Below are 19,676 nucleotides of genomic sequence, written 5' to 3'. Positions count from 1 at the left end.
TGGGGATTGAACTCACAACCTTTTGGTGTAAGGGATGTGCTCCAGCAGACTGAGCCCCAGGGCCAGGGCTGTAGCAATGTTTTTTTTGTCAATTTGTCTTTTAAATAGATTCCGTTTCAATGGCTACTTAGAACGAAGAGTAATCGGTAAATTAGGAGCTCCTACCTAAAGACGGCCCACACAGTGCTGCACGGTGGTGGAGACTTGACAGGACAGGGGAAACAGGTGTGCAGTTACTCTCAGAGCTCTTTGATGGCACCGTGCGTCACATCTGCTGTAGCTGTTGAATGCCGCAGTTTCTTTTTTAAAATATAATTAGTGTGCTCACTTCGGCAGCACATGGACTGGAATTGGAGCGATCCAGAGATTAGCGTGGCCCCTGCACAAGGATGACACGCAGATTCCTGAAGCAGTCCATGTCTGTTTGTTTGTTTGTTTGTTTAAAAATAATAATTAGGATCTCTTGGTAGGTATGCACATATTTTTATTGTGATATGCTTTTCTTCTGTGCATATTTCTAAATGGCCGTCACATGTCTGGTGAAGGTACTTACTATACATTGTAATTATTTTAAACAATGCATGTTGCCCGGCCGGGCATGGCTCAGCGGTTGAGCATCGACTTAGGATCCAGGCGATCAGGGTTCGATTCCCTGTCAGGGCACATGCCCAGTTGCGGGCTTGATCAATGACTCTCTCATCATTGATGTCTCTATCTCTCTCTCTCCCTCTCCTTTCCTCTCTCTGAGATCAATAAAAAGATATATTTAATAAATAAATAAACAATGCGTGTTTACTTTTTTGAACATCTAATGTGAAGATGTTAGTGTATCAATAAATAAATAACTGATGTTTTATATTCTTGTTACTGTCTCAGGGAAAAAGAACAGACTGGGTAGAAAGCAACTTACTGAATTTGTTTCCAGAAGTATAAATATTTACAAATTTTTAGAATGTACTCGATGTAAATGACTTAAAACAGACATACTTTTTTGTTTGTTTTTATTTTGTTTGAAAGACGTAGCATAGTATAGTGATTGAAAACATAGACTCTCGAGCCCGAATTCAAATCCTGGCTCCATCACTTACTAGCAAGGTGACCTTTAGCAGGTTGCTTTAACCTCTCTGTACCTCAGTTTCTTCATAGAGAATGATTATAACCCATCTCGTCTAGCTATTAGGATAATTAAATAAAATAGTATGTTTCTCCATCAGATGGCCTGTGCTTGCCAGGAGTCTCGCACCTGCTGTCTGGGCCTCAAGAGGACCACCAGAGGTGCACTCCCATGCGGGCCAGTCTGAATCCTGTTTTAAAAATTGTATTTCTAGTTTTAAGGGACAGATCGCTGTTGTTCAAATCCCAGCTCAACCACTTACTAGCTGTGTGAGTTTCCTGTGCCTATTTCTCATATAAAAGGGGGACAGCAATGTGCTTGTTTTCATAGGGTCATTGAGAGCATTATTTTCCATAAAATAGTTAATTTGAGCTATTATGTCATTTCATCAGCTGTCCTTTCTTTCAGCAGGGAAACCCCCTCAGATCTTGCTGTCTCTTCACTGTGGGGAAAACAGCCCCAGGACAGCATGTGGCACCTGTGAGGCCCTCGGTCTCTCCCAGGACTTGAGGGTCGCCATGCGCAGTGCCCACTGCAGCCTCCTGCCCCTTCTCAGAGTGGCCTGGGGGTTGTCGTCCACTCTCCAGACTGGGCACAGAGGTAAAACCTGCACATCAGTCCTGGCAGGAACCCCTGGGTCAGATGACCTGAAAGCCCCCCCCAGCTCTCCATGGTGTGACCCCACCGTATACGTTTTTATTTTAAATTTAACAGTATGTATTTGTGGTTAGAATTTTGAACAGTGCAAAGGATACGAAACAAAATGTGCTTCCCACTTTTGACCCTCAGTCCCCCAGCAGGTCACCCCTGGTGTGTGCTCCCAGGAACCCCAGACCCGTCCAGGGGGTCCGTGGGGGCCCCTTCCCGCAGTGAGCGAGGAGAGAGGGTGAGCGTTGCTTCCGTTGCTCACTAGTCTGCACACTTAGGCCGCGTCTGTGCCCACAGTGGCTTTGTTCCACTTTTGGCTGCACCGTGATGGACACTGGACTTCTTCCAGGACTTTGCTGTTACTCATAAGAATGCGGCGAAGACGCCTGCACGTGGCCACTGAGTACCCGCCTGCATCCCGTGGGACAGAGCCCAGGAATACAGTCACTGGGCGGAAATGCAGCCCCGTTTTCACAGACAGAGGCTCCACTAATGAAGTGCTGGGGGCGGTGGCTGCTGGCGGCGTCTCTGCGCTCGGGGCAGCGTAGTCCCAGCTTCCAATACCCCTCGCCGAGGATGTGAACTGGGCCCCTCTGTCCAAATGCACACTTGATTGTGAAGCTCAGCGGCTTCCCGCAGGTTTAAAAGCCACAGATATTTCTTTTTTGTGAACTTTCCACACTTTTGCCCATTTTTTAAAAATTATTTTTTAAAAGTTTTTACTGATTATTAGAGAAGGAGAGGGAGAGAGAGAGAAACATCAGTGAGAGAGAAACATCGATCAGCTGCCTCCCGCACGCCCCCTACTGGAGAGCAAACCCGAAACCTGGGCGTGTGCCCTGGACAGGAATCAAACCCGTGACCTCTTGGTGCCTGTGATGACGCTCAGCCAACGGAGCCACACTGGCTGGGGGTCCCTTGTCCATTTTTATGCGCCTGCTTTACCGAAAAGCTTATCAACAGTTATTCATACTCAGTGTTTTCGTTTCTTCTGTCTCATTCCCCTGCCCTCTCACCTCCCCCAGGTCCCCCCGGCTCCTTGCCGGGTCCCTGGGAACCAGGTGCTGCTTCCAGGGGTGAGCCCCAGTCTTTGTGCTTCCTGGCCGGGGGGTGTCTGACCCTGCTCACCCCGAAGGCGCCCTCCTCCCTGACCCCTCCGGCTGAAACTGGTTTCCAGACCTCCCCTGGTTTTCCTCTTACCTCAGCTCATCCGTTCCCCTGGCTTCCCAATCTCGTCCTGCCCTAGACGGCTGTCCTTGGACCACTTCCACGCCTTGGTGATGGGGTCAGGTCTCCTGGGTTTCGATAGTACCCACAGGCTGTTAACCGTCGAGTTTCTGTCCCCCCGGCCCAGCCTCTCTCCTGACCCCCCGTGCAGCCAGCTGCCTTCACACACCGGCACATGCCCGTCCTAGACATGTCTCCAGCTTAACGTTTGCAAAGCTAACCCGATCCTCCCCAAACCCATTCTGAGTGTCATCACTCCAGCCGGATGGAGAGCAGCTGGCCTTCCCCATGTACGAGCCACCGGTGCCTCGGCAGGTCTTCCCCACGCGCTCCCCACCGTATGCGGGGAACCCCACCCCAAAGCCAGCGCTTCTCCCGGCTCCGCTGCCAGGCCTGCAGAGCTCGGCCAGGGCTCCACAGACTCCCACCAGGTCACCCGCATCCACTTGTCTGCTTTGCCCTGTGCCCTCTTGGCCTGTCTCTAACCATGTGGTCAAAGGCTTTCTTTAAAAATAGAAAGCAGGCCCCGGCCTGTTTGCGCAGTGGTTAGAGCGTCAGCCTGCGGACTGAAGGGTCCCGGTTCCCATCCCAGCCAAGGGCATGTACCTTGGTTGCAGGGTCGGTCCCGGTTCCCATCCCAGCCAAGGGCACATACCTTGGTTGCAGGATTGGAACTCGTGTGGGTGGCAACCAGTCTGTGTGTCCCTCTCACATTGATGTCTCTCCTCTCTCTTCCTTTCACTCTTTTTGAAAAGCAATGGGAAAAATATCCTCCAGTGAGGATTTAAAAAAAAGAAATCAGGTGATGTCATCCCTTGACTCATTGCTTTTCTATGGGTCTCGTGTGGTTTGGAGTAAGACTCGGAGCTTTGCAAAGGCTCGCCAGTCCACGGCCATCCTGCAGCTGCCCCCACCCCCTGACCTTCTTGACTTTACCCCGCTGCCCTGACAGCCTCCCAGGCCCATCCCCCAAGGCTTTGCCTGGTCATTAGGCCCCACTCATCCCTTTGAGAAGATCTCTCCCCTCTTCAGGGATTTGCTTAAATGCGACCTTCTCCGCGGGACCTGCTCTGACGAAGCTGTTTCGTCGACGCCTGTCCCCGCTCTCCTGCCCTCCGAGACTGTTTTACTTTCCTCCAGGTCACTGTTACTTTCCACCGGATTGTGTGCTTTCCTAGTTAGTTTACTATTATTTTCCCCGACTGGTATGGAATCTCCTTGTGCTGTTTTTATTGTTGCTGTATCCCCAGCAGTTAGGTTCGTGCCTGGCACCTGCGTATTAAACAATTATGCCCTAAATCAGCCAGGGACTGAATTTAAAATTCTCTGCCTGCACTGTCGGGCTTTTCCTTCTGGGTGTGTAAGGGAGTCAGATGCCTTTGCCGTTTGTGTTGGGAATATTTTCCAGTTTCTTCTTTGCCTTTTGATTTTGTTTATGGTGGTGGTTCCTATGCAGAAGTTTTTATTATTATGTAGGCAGTGTATCCATTTTAAAATTTACAGTTTCTAGGTTTATGTCCTACACGTGCATAAATATAATTGGTAAGATATACACATAACATGCATTATTTCAACCGTTTTCAGTCCCTAGTTCAGTGGCGCTAAGTGAATTCACACTGTGGGGCAGCCGTCACCGCCGTCCCGCTCCTCCCGGCCCTGGGCAGCCGCCCTTCCCCTTCCTGTCTCCGGGTTTCACTACTCTAGGTACCGCATATAAGTAGAAGGTAGATACAGTGTTCAAATTTTCAGAATTAATGCACACATTCTGGCATGTTGCTTGGTCAAAACAGTCGAGTATTTCCCTCCGTGGTACCCTGACCCCCGCCTGCCCCTCCCCAGCCCCCGCGGCCAGTCTTCCCCCCAGAGATGGCCCGGCCTCTGCCCAGGACCTCCCGGGGCGCAGGATCCTCTTCTGTTGCTTCTCAAAGCGTGATCCAGAGCCCAGCGTCCAGGTAAACTGGGTAAAATGCAGATCCTGGGGTTTGCTCTGGATGAGCCGCTGTCCATCAGACCCGGGAGCCGAGGAATCCGCGTTTCACGAGTGCGCTCGTGTGGTCCCCTGCGGGACACGGGACGCGCTTTCCAAGCCAGTGGCCCACAGTGGGAGGCAGCTTGACCAGAAAGAAGCACAAGCCTGGGGTCTGCATCCCCACTCAGCCCTGGTTACTTACTCCTCTGTGAAATGGGGCAAGAATTCCTGTGTCACGAAGATGAAAGGGGAGCGAGGGAGATGCCATCGGTGGCTTTGTTTTGTAAACTCTCAGAATAAGCACCTGTAAGGCTGTCAGCATTATCTTGGAGCTTCCCGGTCGGTTCCTGCAGCCTCCTCCTCAGCCGCCCTCCAACCTCCTCCCCACACCACTGCCCCAGGACTGACAGACGCCCGGGGACTGACTGACGCCCGGGCGGGGAGCGCAGTGCTGTCCACGGACACGCAAGCGCAGCAGCCGGGTGTCAGCTCACCTGTTCTGTGTGAACCGTCGGAAGGGCCCTTCCTTACCCTTAACAAAAGCTTTAAGTGCATTTCTGTACTTAATTCTTATTCGTATCTTATGAGGTGGGTGTAATTGTCCCCAATTTACAGATGAGAAAGCCGAAGGAAGTGAGATTTTATGGAAAGAAGAGGCCAAGCTTCGAATCCGTAACATTTGGCCAAATCGGCTGAGCCTTAGTTTCCCCAGCTATAAAATGGGTGTGCGCCGTGCTCACTCAGTTTGACGGGGGTGCAGCAAGACTGCCTGGTGTGGGCTGGGGCACCGGGGGCGCCGGGGTCCACCTCACAGCTGCTGGAAGGAGACTCTGGAGCTGCTCCAAACATGCCCGTGGGTCAGGACAGGGCCCTCATTCCTGTGCCTTCCAGGGAAAGCCCTCTCTCTCTCACACCCCATTCGTTGCTTCAGTAGTTTTTTGAGCACCTGCTATATACCAGGTTCCAGGAGCAGCAAAGATACATAAAACACTCTGAGATGAATAAAACAGTGATAATTCTAAAGATAATAAAAATGTTAAAGATTTAACAGTTATGGAGCCCTTGCTGTGCTAGGCCCAGGCGTTCATTCATGTAATCCGCACACACCCACAAAGGGATGTAGTAATGAGGAGGGACGCACAGAGCAGGACCTGGGAGGGACAGGAGAGTGTCGGAAAGAGTAATTCAGCGGAGGAAGCGGAGCAAGGTGCTTCCTAGCGCACAGACCGCGATAGCAAGTGCAAAGGCACGGGGGTGGGGGGGTGGGGGGTGAGTGCGCCTGTAAGGGAGGCAGACTGGGGTTGGAAGGCTTGTGCTGCATCGGAAGGGCCCCAGATGGGCGGTGATGTAGGAGATGAGAAATAGATGTGTGTTGGTTCCCACGAGTACCGTGGGGAGGAACTGCAGGGTGCTCCTGGAGTCCACAGAGGACCCCTGCTGCAGCGGGGCCGGATGCAGATCTCCGAGGCGGATCTCAGGACCTCAGTGGCTTTGTCCAGACTCCAGGCCACGAGGGGGAAGGTGCAGCGAGTGCCTGAACAGCAGCGTGTTGGGGTTTGAGCTCCTCTTGAGTGGATTTCTCTGGGCTCCCCTGCCCCTCCCCTCTCCCTCTCCAAGGGACCCTAGTTATAGCCAGCCTTCTTGGTCTGTCCGTTCCCGTGTCATGCCTCGCTGATCTCTTTTATGTCTTAAGCATGGCCGATCATATCCTTGTAAGTCTGCGATGGAGGCTATGGCCTCTGAGTCCAGAGCTCTGAGTCCAGCCCTTCTTCTAGGTCCGGGTGGTGGTCACACCAATGGATGGCTTCTTAATGAAACTCAGACATTAGGGAGCAAGACGACTATTGTATTGAAGGTCTTCCTTTCATGACTTAGAATAAAAATGACATACAACATTCCAGAAATGACTGAAACTTTGGAGTTGGAATCAGATGAATCTGTCATTCAAATTCTGGCTCTGCCACAAGTGGCCTTGGGCTCCCTGAAGCTTTCTTTCCTTAACTGCACGTGCAGATGAAGTGATGCTTGTCAGGTGTGCAACACAGAACCCAGGATATACGTGATCAATAAGGAGCAGCTCTTGCTATTATTTTTTAAATTTTTTTTTAATCACCTGAGGATATTTTTTCCATTGCTTTTCAGAGAGAGTGGAAGGGGGAGAGAGACATCGATGTGAGAGAGACACATTGATTGGTTGCCTCCCACATGTGCCCCAACTGGGGCTGGGGATTGAGCCTGCAACTGAGGTACGTGCCCTTGGCCAGAATTGAACCCGGGACCCTTCAGCCCGCAGGCCAACGCTCTAACCACTGAGCCAAACCAGCTAGGGCAGCTCTTGCTATTGTTAATGTTTTCATCTCAACTGAATCATTTTTGGAAATACTTGTGTTAAAACTGTCAAATGATCTACATGGCCCAACACTGAAAAAAAGTTACTTATTAACAAGCATTGAGAGGTACTAAACTTTTTTGTTCACAAACACTGTATTTTGTAGACGCCCTAGAAGGAATTTTGGGTAAAACAGATTCACTGAAGATTGTGCAGGTAAGGGGCAAGGGAGCACACTGATGGGGAAACATTTTACAACTGAAAAAGAGAGAAAGATCGTTTACAAAGTTATTCAGCCTTGTCTGGCCAGTGTGGTTGAGCACCAGCCCATGCCCCAGGAGGTCGCAGTGTGATGCACACTCAGGGCTCGTGCCTGTGTTGTGGGCTTGACCCCCAGCGGGGGCGTGCAGGAGGCAGCCGACCAATGACTCTCTCTCATCATTGATGTTTCCATCCCTCTCTCCCCATCTCCCGTCCCCTCTCTGAAATCAATAAAGATATTAAAAAATCAATAAAACATTAAAAAAAATTATTCAATCTCATCAAGGTTCAAAAAGAAGAATATACTATCAAACTATCAGACTTTTCTTTTTCCCTTCCCCCCTCCCTCTCCCCCCCCTTCCTCCCTTCTTTCTTTTTTCCTAAAGCATAGCAAGGACGAGACTATTATAAATTAGACACACTGAGAAATGGCTGATGACAATCTAAAGGGGGACATCTTTCTTCCCCCACTTTCCTTTCCTCCTTCCCTCCTTCCCCTCTCCCTTTTTAATGTTTTATTATCAAAAAGTTCAAACATGAAAAAGTAGAAAGGATAGGATAATGAACTTCCATAAAGCCAACACCCAGCTACAGCTTTTATTTTCCACTGGTATTGTTTTACCTGTTCCTCTGTTCTACCAGCACCTGATTGTGCGAGAGCTTTTAGAAGCAAAGCTCTGCTTCTTAGAAGGCCACCAACCCTATTGGATTAGGGACCAACCCTTATGATTTTTCTTAACCTTAATTATCTCCTAAAGGCCCTGTCTCCAAACACAGTCACACTGGGGGTTAGGATTTCTACATGTGAACGTCGGGTGGACACAGTTTAGCCACAGCAGCCCCCTAGGCCCAGAGCCGGAAGCCACGTCCTCCTTGACGGCCCAGGTGTTCAGGCCACTGTGGTCGCTGTGTCACAGCAGCTTAGCCTGTTTCCTAACTTCTCATCCTTGTATGTTTACAAAAGCTCTACCGAGCAAGAAAGAAAGTATAAAGCGATGGCTCCTAGATGGCCACCCCGACTGCACAGGGCGGGGTGCTGAGCGAACTGGAGTGAGTACAGCGAGCTCCCCGGAGCACTTGAGGTTTCCCTGCCACACCTGAGGTTCAGATGACCCTGGGAAACTCAGCGTTTCCTGTTCTGTAAGTAAATGCCTAAAGCAGTAAGAATCTTCACAGCAGGATCCCTAATTATAATGAGACATCACACCAATCCCAGCCCTCCACACACTCGCCTCCCTCCCTCCCTCCCTCCCCCCGGGGCAGCCAGGGAGTAAGGGCAACAAGCTCAGTCCCAGAGCCCCTGGGACATCTTTCCAATTTTTTTTTTTTAATCCTCACCAAGGATATTTTTCTATTGCTTTTCAGAGAGAGTGGGAGGGAGAGAGAGAGAGGGAGAGAGACATTGATGTGAGAGACACAGGTCAATTGGTTGTCTCCTGCACATGGTCCAGGCAGGAGATGGAGCCAGAAACTGAGGTACATGCCCTTGGCCCGAATCGAACCCAGGACCCTTCAGTCTGAGGGCCTTCGCTCTAACCACTGAGCCAAACCAGCCAGGGCTTTCCAAGGCTTTATTTTCAGCTCTCCTCCCTGGAATCCGAAGCTAGAGCAGGGAGCTCCCTGGGAGAGGAGGGATTTCCTTAGTGACTTCCTACTGGTAAAACGGCAGTAAGGGGCCCCATCGGGTCAAGATGGGGACCTTGACCGCGGGGTGGCAAGGACAGGGGCAGCCCGGCAGCAGGAAGTAGCCTTTGCGGTCCTCTGCAGCAGGTTGGGGCTCCGGCTCCAGGAGGCACGGGAAGGCCGCACTCTGGTGGCTGCGGTCCAGTCGGCCCGGGGCCAGGGCCAGAGCGTGGAAAGCCTGGTACCTGGAGGGGCAGGTGCAGCGGAACCTGTATTTGTCCTCGGTGCTCATGGGGTCCAGCGACGGGAAGAAGCTGCTCTGCCCCAGGTCTTTGGCATTCATGTAAGGTCTCTTGAAGGCAGGGTACCCATCTTCTAGCTTGGGGTAGGGGTTGGGGGTGGGCTTATAAAATTCTTTTTCCCTGAGCTGGGTGTCCACCTTCGCTTGCTGTGGGAACAAATCACACGTGAATGGAAGGCTGAGCCAGGCAGGGGACTTGTTATTCAAGACAGCACACTTTAGTTAAAAATTTAAGTTAGTTCTTGAATGGTGATATAAACAACAGAGGGAAATACTGAAATAATGCAAAATAGTTCATCGTGAAAAGTCTTTCCCACCCTCCCATCTCCAGAGGCAACCACTGTCACCAGTTTTTTTCCTATCTTTCTAGAAATATTATTTGCACATATAAACACATGTGTATATACCCACACCCCTGGTTTGTACATAGACAATGCATATTATAATTGAATTCTGCACTTTGATTCCACTAAACAATGTATCTCAGAAATTGTCCCACCTTCGTTTGTATAGATCTTGTCATTTTTAGTGGGGGTACCTCAAGATAGAAAAGGATTTCTTATACATAACTGATAAATGAAAGATGTCGAGAATTTAAAGAGCTCCTACAAATTAATAAGAAAAAGACAAGCAATTCAACAGAAAAGTGGTCAAAAGAGGTGAACAGGCATTTCACAGAATAATAAATATTCATAAATAATGCTGGGAAAAAATTATTTCAAAGCCGCCAAATTGGCAAACAGCTCAAAGGTGTGGTAATACCAAGAATGGCAAGATTAGAGCCAGGGGCGAGACTGCCTGCTGGGGAGAAAGTCCACTGATGCGGCCACTTGGAAAACAGCGCGGCCCCCGCGGCAACCAGCGCCACTCCCGGGGGCTGCCGCGTGGTGAGGCTGTGCCGCATCTTCTCTGCGGTATTTGGGGCGGGAGGGTAACAGAAAAGTAAAACCCCAAATGCCCGCCCACAGGAGAAGGGAGGGCTCTGGTGGCATTTCGTGGGGTGTGACTGTGCAGCAGGAAATGAGTCACAGAAGAGTGCAAGTGATACGACCCAACACGTAATGAAGCTGCTAAAAGGGAAACCAAAACATTTCTTCTGGAAGTGTACGTGCGCACAGGGTAAGACTGCTTCTTCTCAAAACCACGGGCCCAGGAAGGACGGGCCCCGCCCGGCGCGGCCCCTGTTCTGGGCGGCGGGGGCGAGAGCGGGAGGCCGGGGCTCTGAGGTCCCGCCGCTGCGTCTGAGCCCCTGCTGGTGGGCGCCCGCGGTCGCTTCCTCAGCGTGTTTGGAACACTGTGTATTATTTACACCCTTCTGCACGCAGGACCTGTCTCTGCTGTACATTTTCACACACACACCTCTTAGACCTCCTGGCATCAGATACTGTCCTAAACAAGTGCCTCCAAGGCTACTAGAAATGAAATAAGATGCTTCGGGTGGGCATGGGACAGGAGGCAATGCTGAGCGCTGCCTTACCTCCTGCTGTGAGACTCTGGTGTATCTGTGCTTCCCGTAGGGCTGATAGTCGATCATGTAGGAGCTTTGGTATATGTCTAAGTCCACAGGGGCCTAAGGGCAAGGGCAAGAACAAAGCAAGAGATCCCATCTCACTCTGCTGCTCACAGGCGTTAGTGGCCAGGCATCCGGAGCCCTGCATGGCCTGACTTCCACTGGCCCTTGCCACCGCACCCGTGGCTCCCCTCCATGGCCCCTGTCCTCCAGCTTCACTGCTTTCCTCTCCTCACAGGTGCCTGGCACACCTGCTCTTATTTCCTGCTGGAAAAGCCAGTTGTGCGCCTCACCCACTGGCAAACTCCTACATGTCCTCCAAGACCCAGATTAACTCTCCCCCACATCTCTCCCACCCAGGAACTAGCCTTCCTCCTCTGCTTTCGTAGCATGTGTCACATCTTCACCCCAGCATTTGTCGGGTGCACTGTAGCTGATTTAGTGAGGACACTGGGTTAAGACCTAACCTGAGGCATCCCTGCAGCCTCAAAGCCCAGCACAGTGCCCAGTGCACCGAGGGTGCCTAATAAGTGCACGCCGAATAAATAGATGAACCTCTGGGAAACTGTAAACCCTTAGCTTTCCTCTGCCCATTAAAGGAGACCTTCCAGGGTCATGACCAGAGGGAGCCCCAGAGCCCAAGAACCTGGCCCTTCCCTGGGCCTGTTTGCTGCCCATCCTCGAGGTGGTCACAGGGGACAGAAACCCACAGCACTCACCTGTCTGGGGTGCACTGCACGTGCCATGGCCGACGACCTAGGCACAGACAAGTTGGTTAGCCCTGCTTCCGCCATAGGCAGGGACTGCGCACGAAGTCCGCCTGCCCGGTCCTCCTCGCCCCACCCTGTACATTATTCAGTCACTGGGCGGGGGGGCAGCAGGGATAAAGGGGCTGGTGGACAGGGGCCCAGGGACAGAGGGCTGGAGCAGGACTCGGAGGAGTTAGAGGTGTGAGAGCATCAGGTTCGCTCTCGAGCATCACGTGCAACGCTGGTCACGTTTAAGTTCCCTCGAGGCAGTAAGCCCGGGTCACAGCCCTTGCCAGTGTCTGTGGTGCACATGCTCCCCCCGTGGCCCACGTTGAGCTGTCACTGAGGCGGAGTTTTGCACATGAGCAAGCACTGGGCTCTCAGAGCCAGGAGGAGCTGATCCAGCACAAGTCCCTCTGAGCCAGGGCTCTGGGCTGCTCAGAGGAAGCCAGCCCAGGACTTAGAGGCGGCCTGATTCAGAAGCACTCACCTAGAGACTGGGACTGGGGGGGGGCAGTGGAAGGCAATTGTGGGTTCTGTGTCCCAGTCAAACAACAGCACATGTAGGTCCAGCCTTGTGCCTTGTCCCCAGCCCTGAAGTCCTGCGGGAGGCCTTACACCGGGCGCTGGGGCACTCCCTGAGCTTGTGTTCTTGGCCAGTCCTCCAGCTCATGCCCACGGAACCCTGCCCTGGGCCCACCCAGTGGACTGCGGTTGCCAGAGCTCAGCTGGCTCCGGCGCCCCCTGCTTTCTGTGCATAGACAGCTCCTCTGCTGGGGTTGGGGACGAGCTTCAGTGCAGACAGCACCTACCCGTCCTGCTGCCAAGGGGTGATGATGCCCTGCCCTGCCAGCGGCGCGGAGGCTGGCCTGCCCCGCTGCCACCCTGACCTACATGATGCGTGCTGTTTGGGCCTCAGCCTCTGGTCGCTGTGATCAGGCGGCTGGCCGACCTCCTGCATATCAGCGCCCCTGTCCCTGGCTCCCCCTCTGTCACCCCGGAGCCACCATGGACCCTGGCGGCATCTGAGGAACCCAGGAGGGGGCTTTCCAGCCTCTTCAGAATCAGTCTGTTTCCAGAAAAGGGAGGCAAACAGAACCCCATGTGAATTATGACATCAGACTGTGTGTGACTGGACCCGCCTTACACCATCGCCCTGCCCGGGCCTCTGTTGCCTGAAAGGCTGGCTCATCCCTCTCCCACCTGTCAAAAGTCCTCCCCCTTTCACACTCGCTGGGAGCGCTGGCAAGGAGGTGGAGGAACCGGAACGCCCGAGGCCGGGACCAGCATTGCCTGTGGGAGTGTGAAATGGTGCAACAGTTGTGGCAAACAGCTTGGCGGTCCCTTCAGAAGTTCAACAGAGTCGCCGTCTGATCCAGCTGTTCCACGTCGGGCATATACCCGAAGGTTTGGAAGCAGGGGCGTGAGGGGATGATTGCACGCCCAGGTTCGCATTACTCACCACGGCCCAAAGGCGGAGGCACGCGAGCTCCTTCAGCGGGTGGTGGGTGAACAAGATGTGGTACAGACAGTGGAATATTATACAGCCTTAAAAAATAATGAAGTACTGACACGTCACAGCACAGGTAAACCACGAAAAACATCATGCTAAGTGGAACAAGCCACCGTAAAGGACGCGTATCGCATGATTTCCCTTATATGAAGTACCTGGAGCCATCAGATTGGTGAGACAGACAGTAGGACAGTGGTTACCAGGGGCTGAGGTGAGGGAGGCAAGGCGAGTCAGTGTTTAGTGGACATGGAGTTTCAGTTTGGGAGATGGATGGTGGTGATGGCTGCGACATTGTAAAGGTACTTACTGCCACTGAGCTGTACACTTAAAATGGTTAAAATGAGCCCTGGCTGGGCGGCTCGGTTCAAGTGTTTTCCCGTGCACCGAAAGTACCAGAAAGCGGCAGGGTCCGGACAGAGAGGTGTCAAAGGGATTTGGGATGAGTCGCTGGGGGCGGCGGTGCTTTGGTGAAGTGGGACTTGCTGGGGGAGCAGCCGGTTTGGAGGGTGAGACCTTGGTAGTGCAGGTGTGCAGCCTGTGTGGCTTCCGAGTGGAGGTGAGTTGCCACCTGGGTGAAGGGATCAGTAGCTCAGGGAAGGACACTGGGCAGGTGATACACACCTGGGGTTGCTGGTGACGGGGGATGGCGTTTGAAGCCAGCGGAGAGGTTTTGCGTATTTGCTCACCACAGCCTCCCGCACAGCCTGCGCTGCAATGCTGCCCTGAAGAGAGTCCTTTGGCTTCTAAAGGAGGGTCAGTGGCAGCTGGAGGGAGGCCAGGCGGGAGGAACGAAAGATCGTGGGGTCCATACCCAGGCCTCTTTGGTCCCGTGTTTGCTGCCTCCGTTGCAATTGGGTCTCTGCTGAATCTCTTGGCTTCAGAATTGCCGTGGCAATGCTGACGCAGCAGCCTGCAGGAGCAGGTTACTCAGCGTGGCCGGGTGGTTCTCCCCAGGGCCTTGGGGGCCCTGCTTTTCCAGGGTCAGAGAATCGAAATGCTCCCTCCGTCCAGGCAACATGTTTTAAACTTTTGTAAGCTTGCACCAAAACACTGCAAAACGCCATGTTGTACCCACCTCGTTTACGTTTTACAGCGTGACACACACTATTTTTCTGCAGCACAGGACACAGGGGACTTGCGCATGGTTCTGCTGCCTCTTTTAGCAGCAGGCAAGGCAGCTCTTTTCAACATTTACAAAGGGTGAAAAATGGGCCAGAAAGCAAGTCCTGCTTTTTGTTTTTAGGTCTAAATCACATATAAGAGTTGGGTTCCAATTGTATGGGTAAGATAAACTAAATCGCATAATAGAAACTAAATTGCATAATAGATATGAATGTATTTGTAAAGCATGGCTCGTGCGAAGTAGACATTGTTAGAAAGCACACAGGAAGGTTGTGTGGACAGGATTCGATGCAGTGTGTCGAGAGCACAGGGCGAACCCCAGGCTCTCTACGAGGTCTTCCCCTCCCCCTCCAGTGAGCCTAGTCCCCTCTAAACCTTCATTGTTTTATTGATAAATAGTTGACCCAAAACATATTCTTAGGGTAGATGGGAGAACCAAAGGAGAGGAACACGTTTGGTGACTGGGCGCACGCCCTGGTGTGCTATGGGGGTTTAATTACTGCAAGCTTCACTCATTGAGAGAGATTCCACTTGGCCTTCTCTTGGGGAAAACTGGGCCCAAGTTTCTGTCTATGCAAATTCAGGGAGTTAATATTGTTAAATCACAGGAGGAAATTCTTCTCCCAAACTCGAAGCCCTCGAGTTCCTCCAAGTTTATATTAAAGGGATTACAATCCATTTCCTTCCTAATACGCTAATGCTCCATGGGAAGCCCTCGGGCCAGGAATTAAAGCATTTACGCCTTTAATTAGGAGCAAACCTTCTCACTTAGAGCCTGAAACACAAACAGCAAGTCGACACTACAAAGGCCTCCTCTCAGACCTGGGGATATTGATCCCTCTCCGGGAGCCCGCTCCTGGAGCCTCCCAGGGTTTGGGTTTAGCAAACTCCGCCACCTTCCCCAAACTGGGTGCCGTAGCCCCAGGGCCCTCTGCAGAAATAGAAAACCCCTGCCTGGGAAGAACAAACAAACAAAAACAGCAGCTGAGTTGATGGGAATCAGCCCTGGGTCACAGCGGGCAGGCGCCCCGGAAGCACCACCTGGCCTGACACTGGATGCCCCACAGCCTCCCTCTCCAGCCAGGCCCTTGGCCTGCAAGTGGACCCTCTGAAAATCGAGCTGTGCTTGTGCTTCAGAGGAGTCTGTCCCCACATGACTCCTCACCAGCCCCAAACACAGGGTCAGCCACCTTTTCCATTTTAGATCCATAAAAGTAGCTGGGTCTCCCAGTGCAGGGCTCTCCAAGGGCAGCCAGGGACCATAGGCTTCAGGGACCCCTAGGCCACATGTTAAAACCTAGGCGTCAGCTGCCACCTTCTGTGTCAGGCCCTGCGAGAAGGAGCCAACCCCAAGGTGTGCCTGTCAACAAGCGTCATTGGCAGTTCCTACGATTCTTGTGCAGGCGCAGGAGGGAACTGTGGCTGGGCCACCCCAGCTCTTTCACAGAGGAGGGAGCCACGTCCCAGAATCTTCCAGGGACTTGTTTGGACAAGAAGGGCCGGCCTGGGATGGGTGCAGCATGGCAAATGTGCATGGTAATTGAGAAATGGTACCCAAAGAGCTCCTGAAATTGTTAAACTGGGATAAGAACTTGTGGACTTTGCAAGGACTGGCTGCTTTAGGTGAGCAAGGTGTGGTGCTCAATGTGTGTGTCTTTGTGTGTAGAAGGAGGAAGGGTGTTGTTGGGGTGATTATAAAAGATGAAAAACACAAGATTCCTGCCACCTAACACTTGACACACTGGCGAGGGGAGGGAGGGGAGGAGGGGAGGGAGGGAGTGCCCAGAGAGTGGAGGAAGTGCAGGCAGAGGGTGCAGCCCGACGGGCCAGCTGGTGCAGAGGGACCGCAGGACTGGCAGAGATGTGGTGATAGAATCCAGTCTTCAACGAGGAGCCTCTCTTTGTCCAAACCTGGCCCATCACCGAAGGTCCAGCCACCCCTGACCCTGGGGAACCACTTCCTTTCCTCTGTTTCTGACACTCCAGCAGATGTTGTCACTAAATCAATGCCTTCACCCCTCCACCTCCCCTGAGCCTGCCAGACTGGGCCTGCTGGAGCCTCAACAGTGCTTTTTTGGTTGTTTGGGGGATTTTGAAGGTCAGGCTCAGGGGCAGGCAGGGGCTGGACACTGAAGACCCTCAGTACTGGGCTAAGGAGTGGGGACTTTCAGAGGGAGGCCAAGTGCAGAGGGGAGAACTTGAGAGTCAGATGGTGTCTCATTTGAACCCTGTCCTTGGGGGCCTTATACTCTGCTCAGTTTCCGTGTATGTGGTTAATGGGGGTGCAATGCCCGCCAGCTTGCAGGGGGATAGTAAAAGGCAGCGCATGGTCCAGAGCAAGGCCCAGCTTCTGTAAGCCCGGCCCCTGCCCAGGTCACCCACACAAGGTGGGCCTACAGTGAGCACTTTCTGACCCCACGGTCTAATCCACCCCTGTGTGTCGTCTCCCTCTTTGCAGCTGGACACAAGCCCGACTTGTTCAACTGCAGGGGGGCTCCTGACGGTCTTTGGATGGAAGTCATGAGCATCTCATGGGAAAGCCTGGCGTTTCAGTGTCCCAGCTCCTCCCGACTGCCTGTCCTGCTCCCCTCTCGGAGCTGAGCTCTGCCCCCCGGGGCCTCGGTGGGGCCTCAGGCAGGGTCCTGGGAACGTCTCTGGCTGCTTCCTCGTGGTGTTTCTGTGATCTCCTCAGCAGAAAGTGCGAAGGATTCTCTGTAAAAGTGAGTGAGAACTGTATCAGCGCCGAAGAACTGTTGAGAACAATAGATTTCAAGGATTTCTCAACAGCTGCGACAGCAGCAAAACACGTGGCCACCGGCCAGCGCTGAGACTGCCGAGCGCAGGCCGCAGTTCCTCTTTGGGCGACGCCCAGCACGCTTTCGACACTCACCTGATCACCAGCCTCCCTGCCCAAAGGCCTGGGAAGGGAATGGAAACTATAACCCTCCGGGTCTCTTTCTCCTAATAAATCTCACGCGTTCTTCGAGTGCTCGGTAACTACTGATTATTATGGCTGTTGCTGGTGACGATGGAGTTGGTGATGGTGAAGAGTCTATGCCCAAAATAAGTAGAAAACAATACTGCCCCCGAAAGAATGTTCTCTGCCTGAGGGTTCCGCAGCGCCTCGGCTCTGCTGCTCGCATCTCCTTCACTTTTGTCAGCCTTCCCGCATTCCTCCCCGGGCTCCACGGGGCGTGAGGCCGGGGTCAGCAGTGGGTCGGGCCATTTAGATGTTGAAAGGCAAGGTGATCAGTAAGTCACAGCCCGGTTCGCCCTGCCTGACCTGGCCCTGGCCGGGTAATCTGGGCAAGGATCTGCCTCGGCGGTCACGCTGGAGGGAGGTGCCGAGAGCCGCCGCTGGCCCAGGAGCCCGCTGACAGACTGGCCAGTCACTTCGAGGTCAGCTGTCCGCAGACCTCACACAGCAAACACGGCAGAGGGAGCGTACATTGACTCTCTTGGGCACAAACACTTTTCAGCTGAGTTGGTGGGGCCTCCAGGAGCGATGACTAAGAGCAGAGAGTCTCAAGACCCCCCTCCACACCTTACTAACTGGGACTCCGTGGGAGGCTGGAGGCAGGCTTGGGGTCGGCACATGGACCAGCTCGCAAGGGGATTCTCCCGAACCCTGAAGTCTGGGACAACTGGGGGGACCTCGCAGATATTTTGCTGATAGGAAATCTTTCAGGACCCCGTTATGACTGATTATATCTTTGTGTGAGGCATGTTTGCCAGGACCCTGGTGTAGAGATCAACTAGAAAAAAATAAAGCTTGATTTAGGGGCTCCGCTGTGTACACTCCAGCAATGTCAGACATAAGGAGAAACCAAAACCAACAGCATTCGGAACAAGTAAGAAAACCTCAAGACATGCTGTGTAGACACACGCCATTTACCGACTCAATTAGCAAACATTTATTAAACAGCTCAGATCTATATATATATAAGAATTTGTAAAACAATGAAGTTTTAAAACTTGGGGGGAAAAAATACTTTCCCTATTTATATTTATTTGTAACCTGTATAATAAGTAGAACTTAGTTTTTTCCTACTTTGTATACCGAATTCTTAGTGGAGCTGTTTCATTGGTTAAAACCAATGACCCACCATGTGTAACAACACCTGGAAGCTTTCACCAGTTTCTTCCTCCCCTCTCCCTCTCCCTCCCTCCCTCCCTCCCTCCCTCCCTCCCTCCCTCCCTCCCTCCCTCCCTCCCTCCCTCCCTCCCTCCCTCCCTCTCTCCCTTTCCCCCTCCCTCCCTCCAAATGTTAATTGAGTGCCTGTAATGTGCCAGGCATTGGAATATATTAGTGGACAAAGAACATGCCTTGCCTCTGTGGTCCCCCTCTCCGAGATGGGTTTTATACTAATCGCATGAGTGTAACTCTAGAAATGATTAGACAAGTGCCTGAGCACCCCCATGCATGGCAGTCCCCACTGGTGGCAGTGGCCCAGTAAACAGTGTGAGTCCCTGCGGGGATCCCAGACCATTTGTTAGTGTGACTCCTGGGTGGGCTACTTAACAATGGGTCGTCTTACAGGATGGAGGTTGGACGGAGTGGTGCAGTCGGGGTGCTGAGGTCTGGAGGGAGGGGTGATCTTTGGGGGCTACTGACGGGACTGATGAAGGGGCAGAAGGAGAGGGAGGACAAGAGAGTCGAGAATGTGGGTCTTAGACCTTGGTAACTAGGGAATGGTGGGGAGTGGGGAGAGCTAGGTTTGTGGGGATAACATCTTTTTTGTTGTTGTTCATTGTAAAAAGTTTATATTAAAAAATCCTTAAACTATGCGCATACAGTTTAATGACAGTCTGAAGTGTTGTTTGTATGTAACCTCTACTCAGATCAGGAAATAGAACCCAGCAAATCACTAGCCCAGCAGGCTCCTTCCTGATCACAAATGTCCCTCCTCCCAGGTGTCCCTGAGAGCCTATTTTTAAAATTTCTTTAATATGCTTTTATTGATTTCAGAGAGAGAGGAAGGGAGAGAGATAGAGAGAGAGCAACATAGATGAGAGGGAAACATCAATCAGCTGCCTCCTACACACCCCCTACTGTGGATGGAGCCCAAAACCTGGGCATGTGCCCTGGCGGGGAATTGAACGGCAACACGCTACCACTGAGCAACACCGGCCGGGTGAGCCTGGTTTTAGAGTATTGCCTCCTGGATTTCATTCCAAAGCTGTCCCTCCAAGCATGCATTGGTCATGCTCAGCTTGAGATGCCATGAGATATCCAAGCGAATGAATTCAGAGAACTCTCAAGTCCCTGCGAGCACCTTGGGCAGCTTCTGAGCACGGCCCAGTCTTCAG

General features: G+C 52.4%; 1 protein-coding gene and 1 non-coding gene across 2 annotated transcripts; one reads left to right on the top strand and one right to left on the bottom strand.

Annotated features, from left to right (window-relative positions):
* Positions 1-320: 320 nt before the first annotated feature.
* On the top strand, positions 321-424 carry LOC148092515 (U6 spliceosomal RNA). The gene has a single exon (XR_015715141.1). It is a non-coding gene; the product is annotated as a U6 spliceosomal RNA (small nuclear RNA).
* Positions 425-9,199: 8,775 nt separating this feature from the next.
* On the bottom strand, positions 9,200-11,728 carry SPMIP9 (sperm microtubule inner protein 9). Its single transcript, XM_016201844.2, has 3 exons — positions 11,702-11,728; positions 10,950-11,042; positions 9,200-9,619 (listed from the first exon to the last, which is right to left on the bottom strand). The coding sequence occupies exons 1-3, from the start codon at positions 11,726-11,728 to the stop codon at positions 9,200-9,202; spliced, it is 540 nt and encodes a 179-aa protein (XP_016057330.2).
* Between the last annotated feature and the right edge of the window lie 7,948 nt (positions 11,729-19,676).

Source organism: Miniopterus natalensis, chromosome 9, assembly GCF_054644295.1.
Source record: "Miniopterus natalensis isolate mMinNat1 chromosome 9, mMinNat1.hap1, whole genome shotgun sequence".
Lineage (NCBI taxonomy): Eukaryota > Metazoa > Chordata > Mammalia > Chiroptera > Miniopteridae > Miniopterus > Miniopterus natalensis.
Note: the sequence above shows the minus strand (reverse complement) of the source record. Positions and strands in the feature narration are given on the sequence as shown.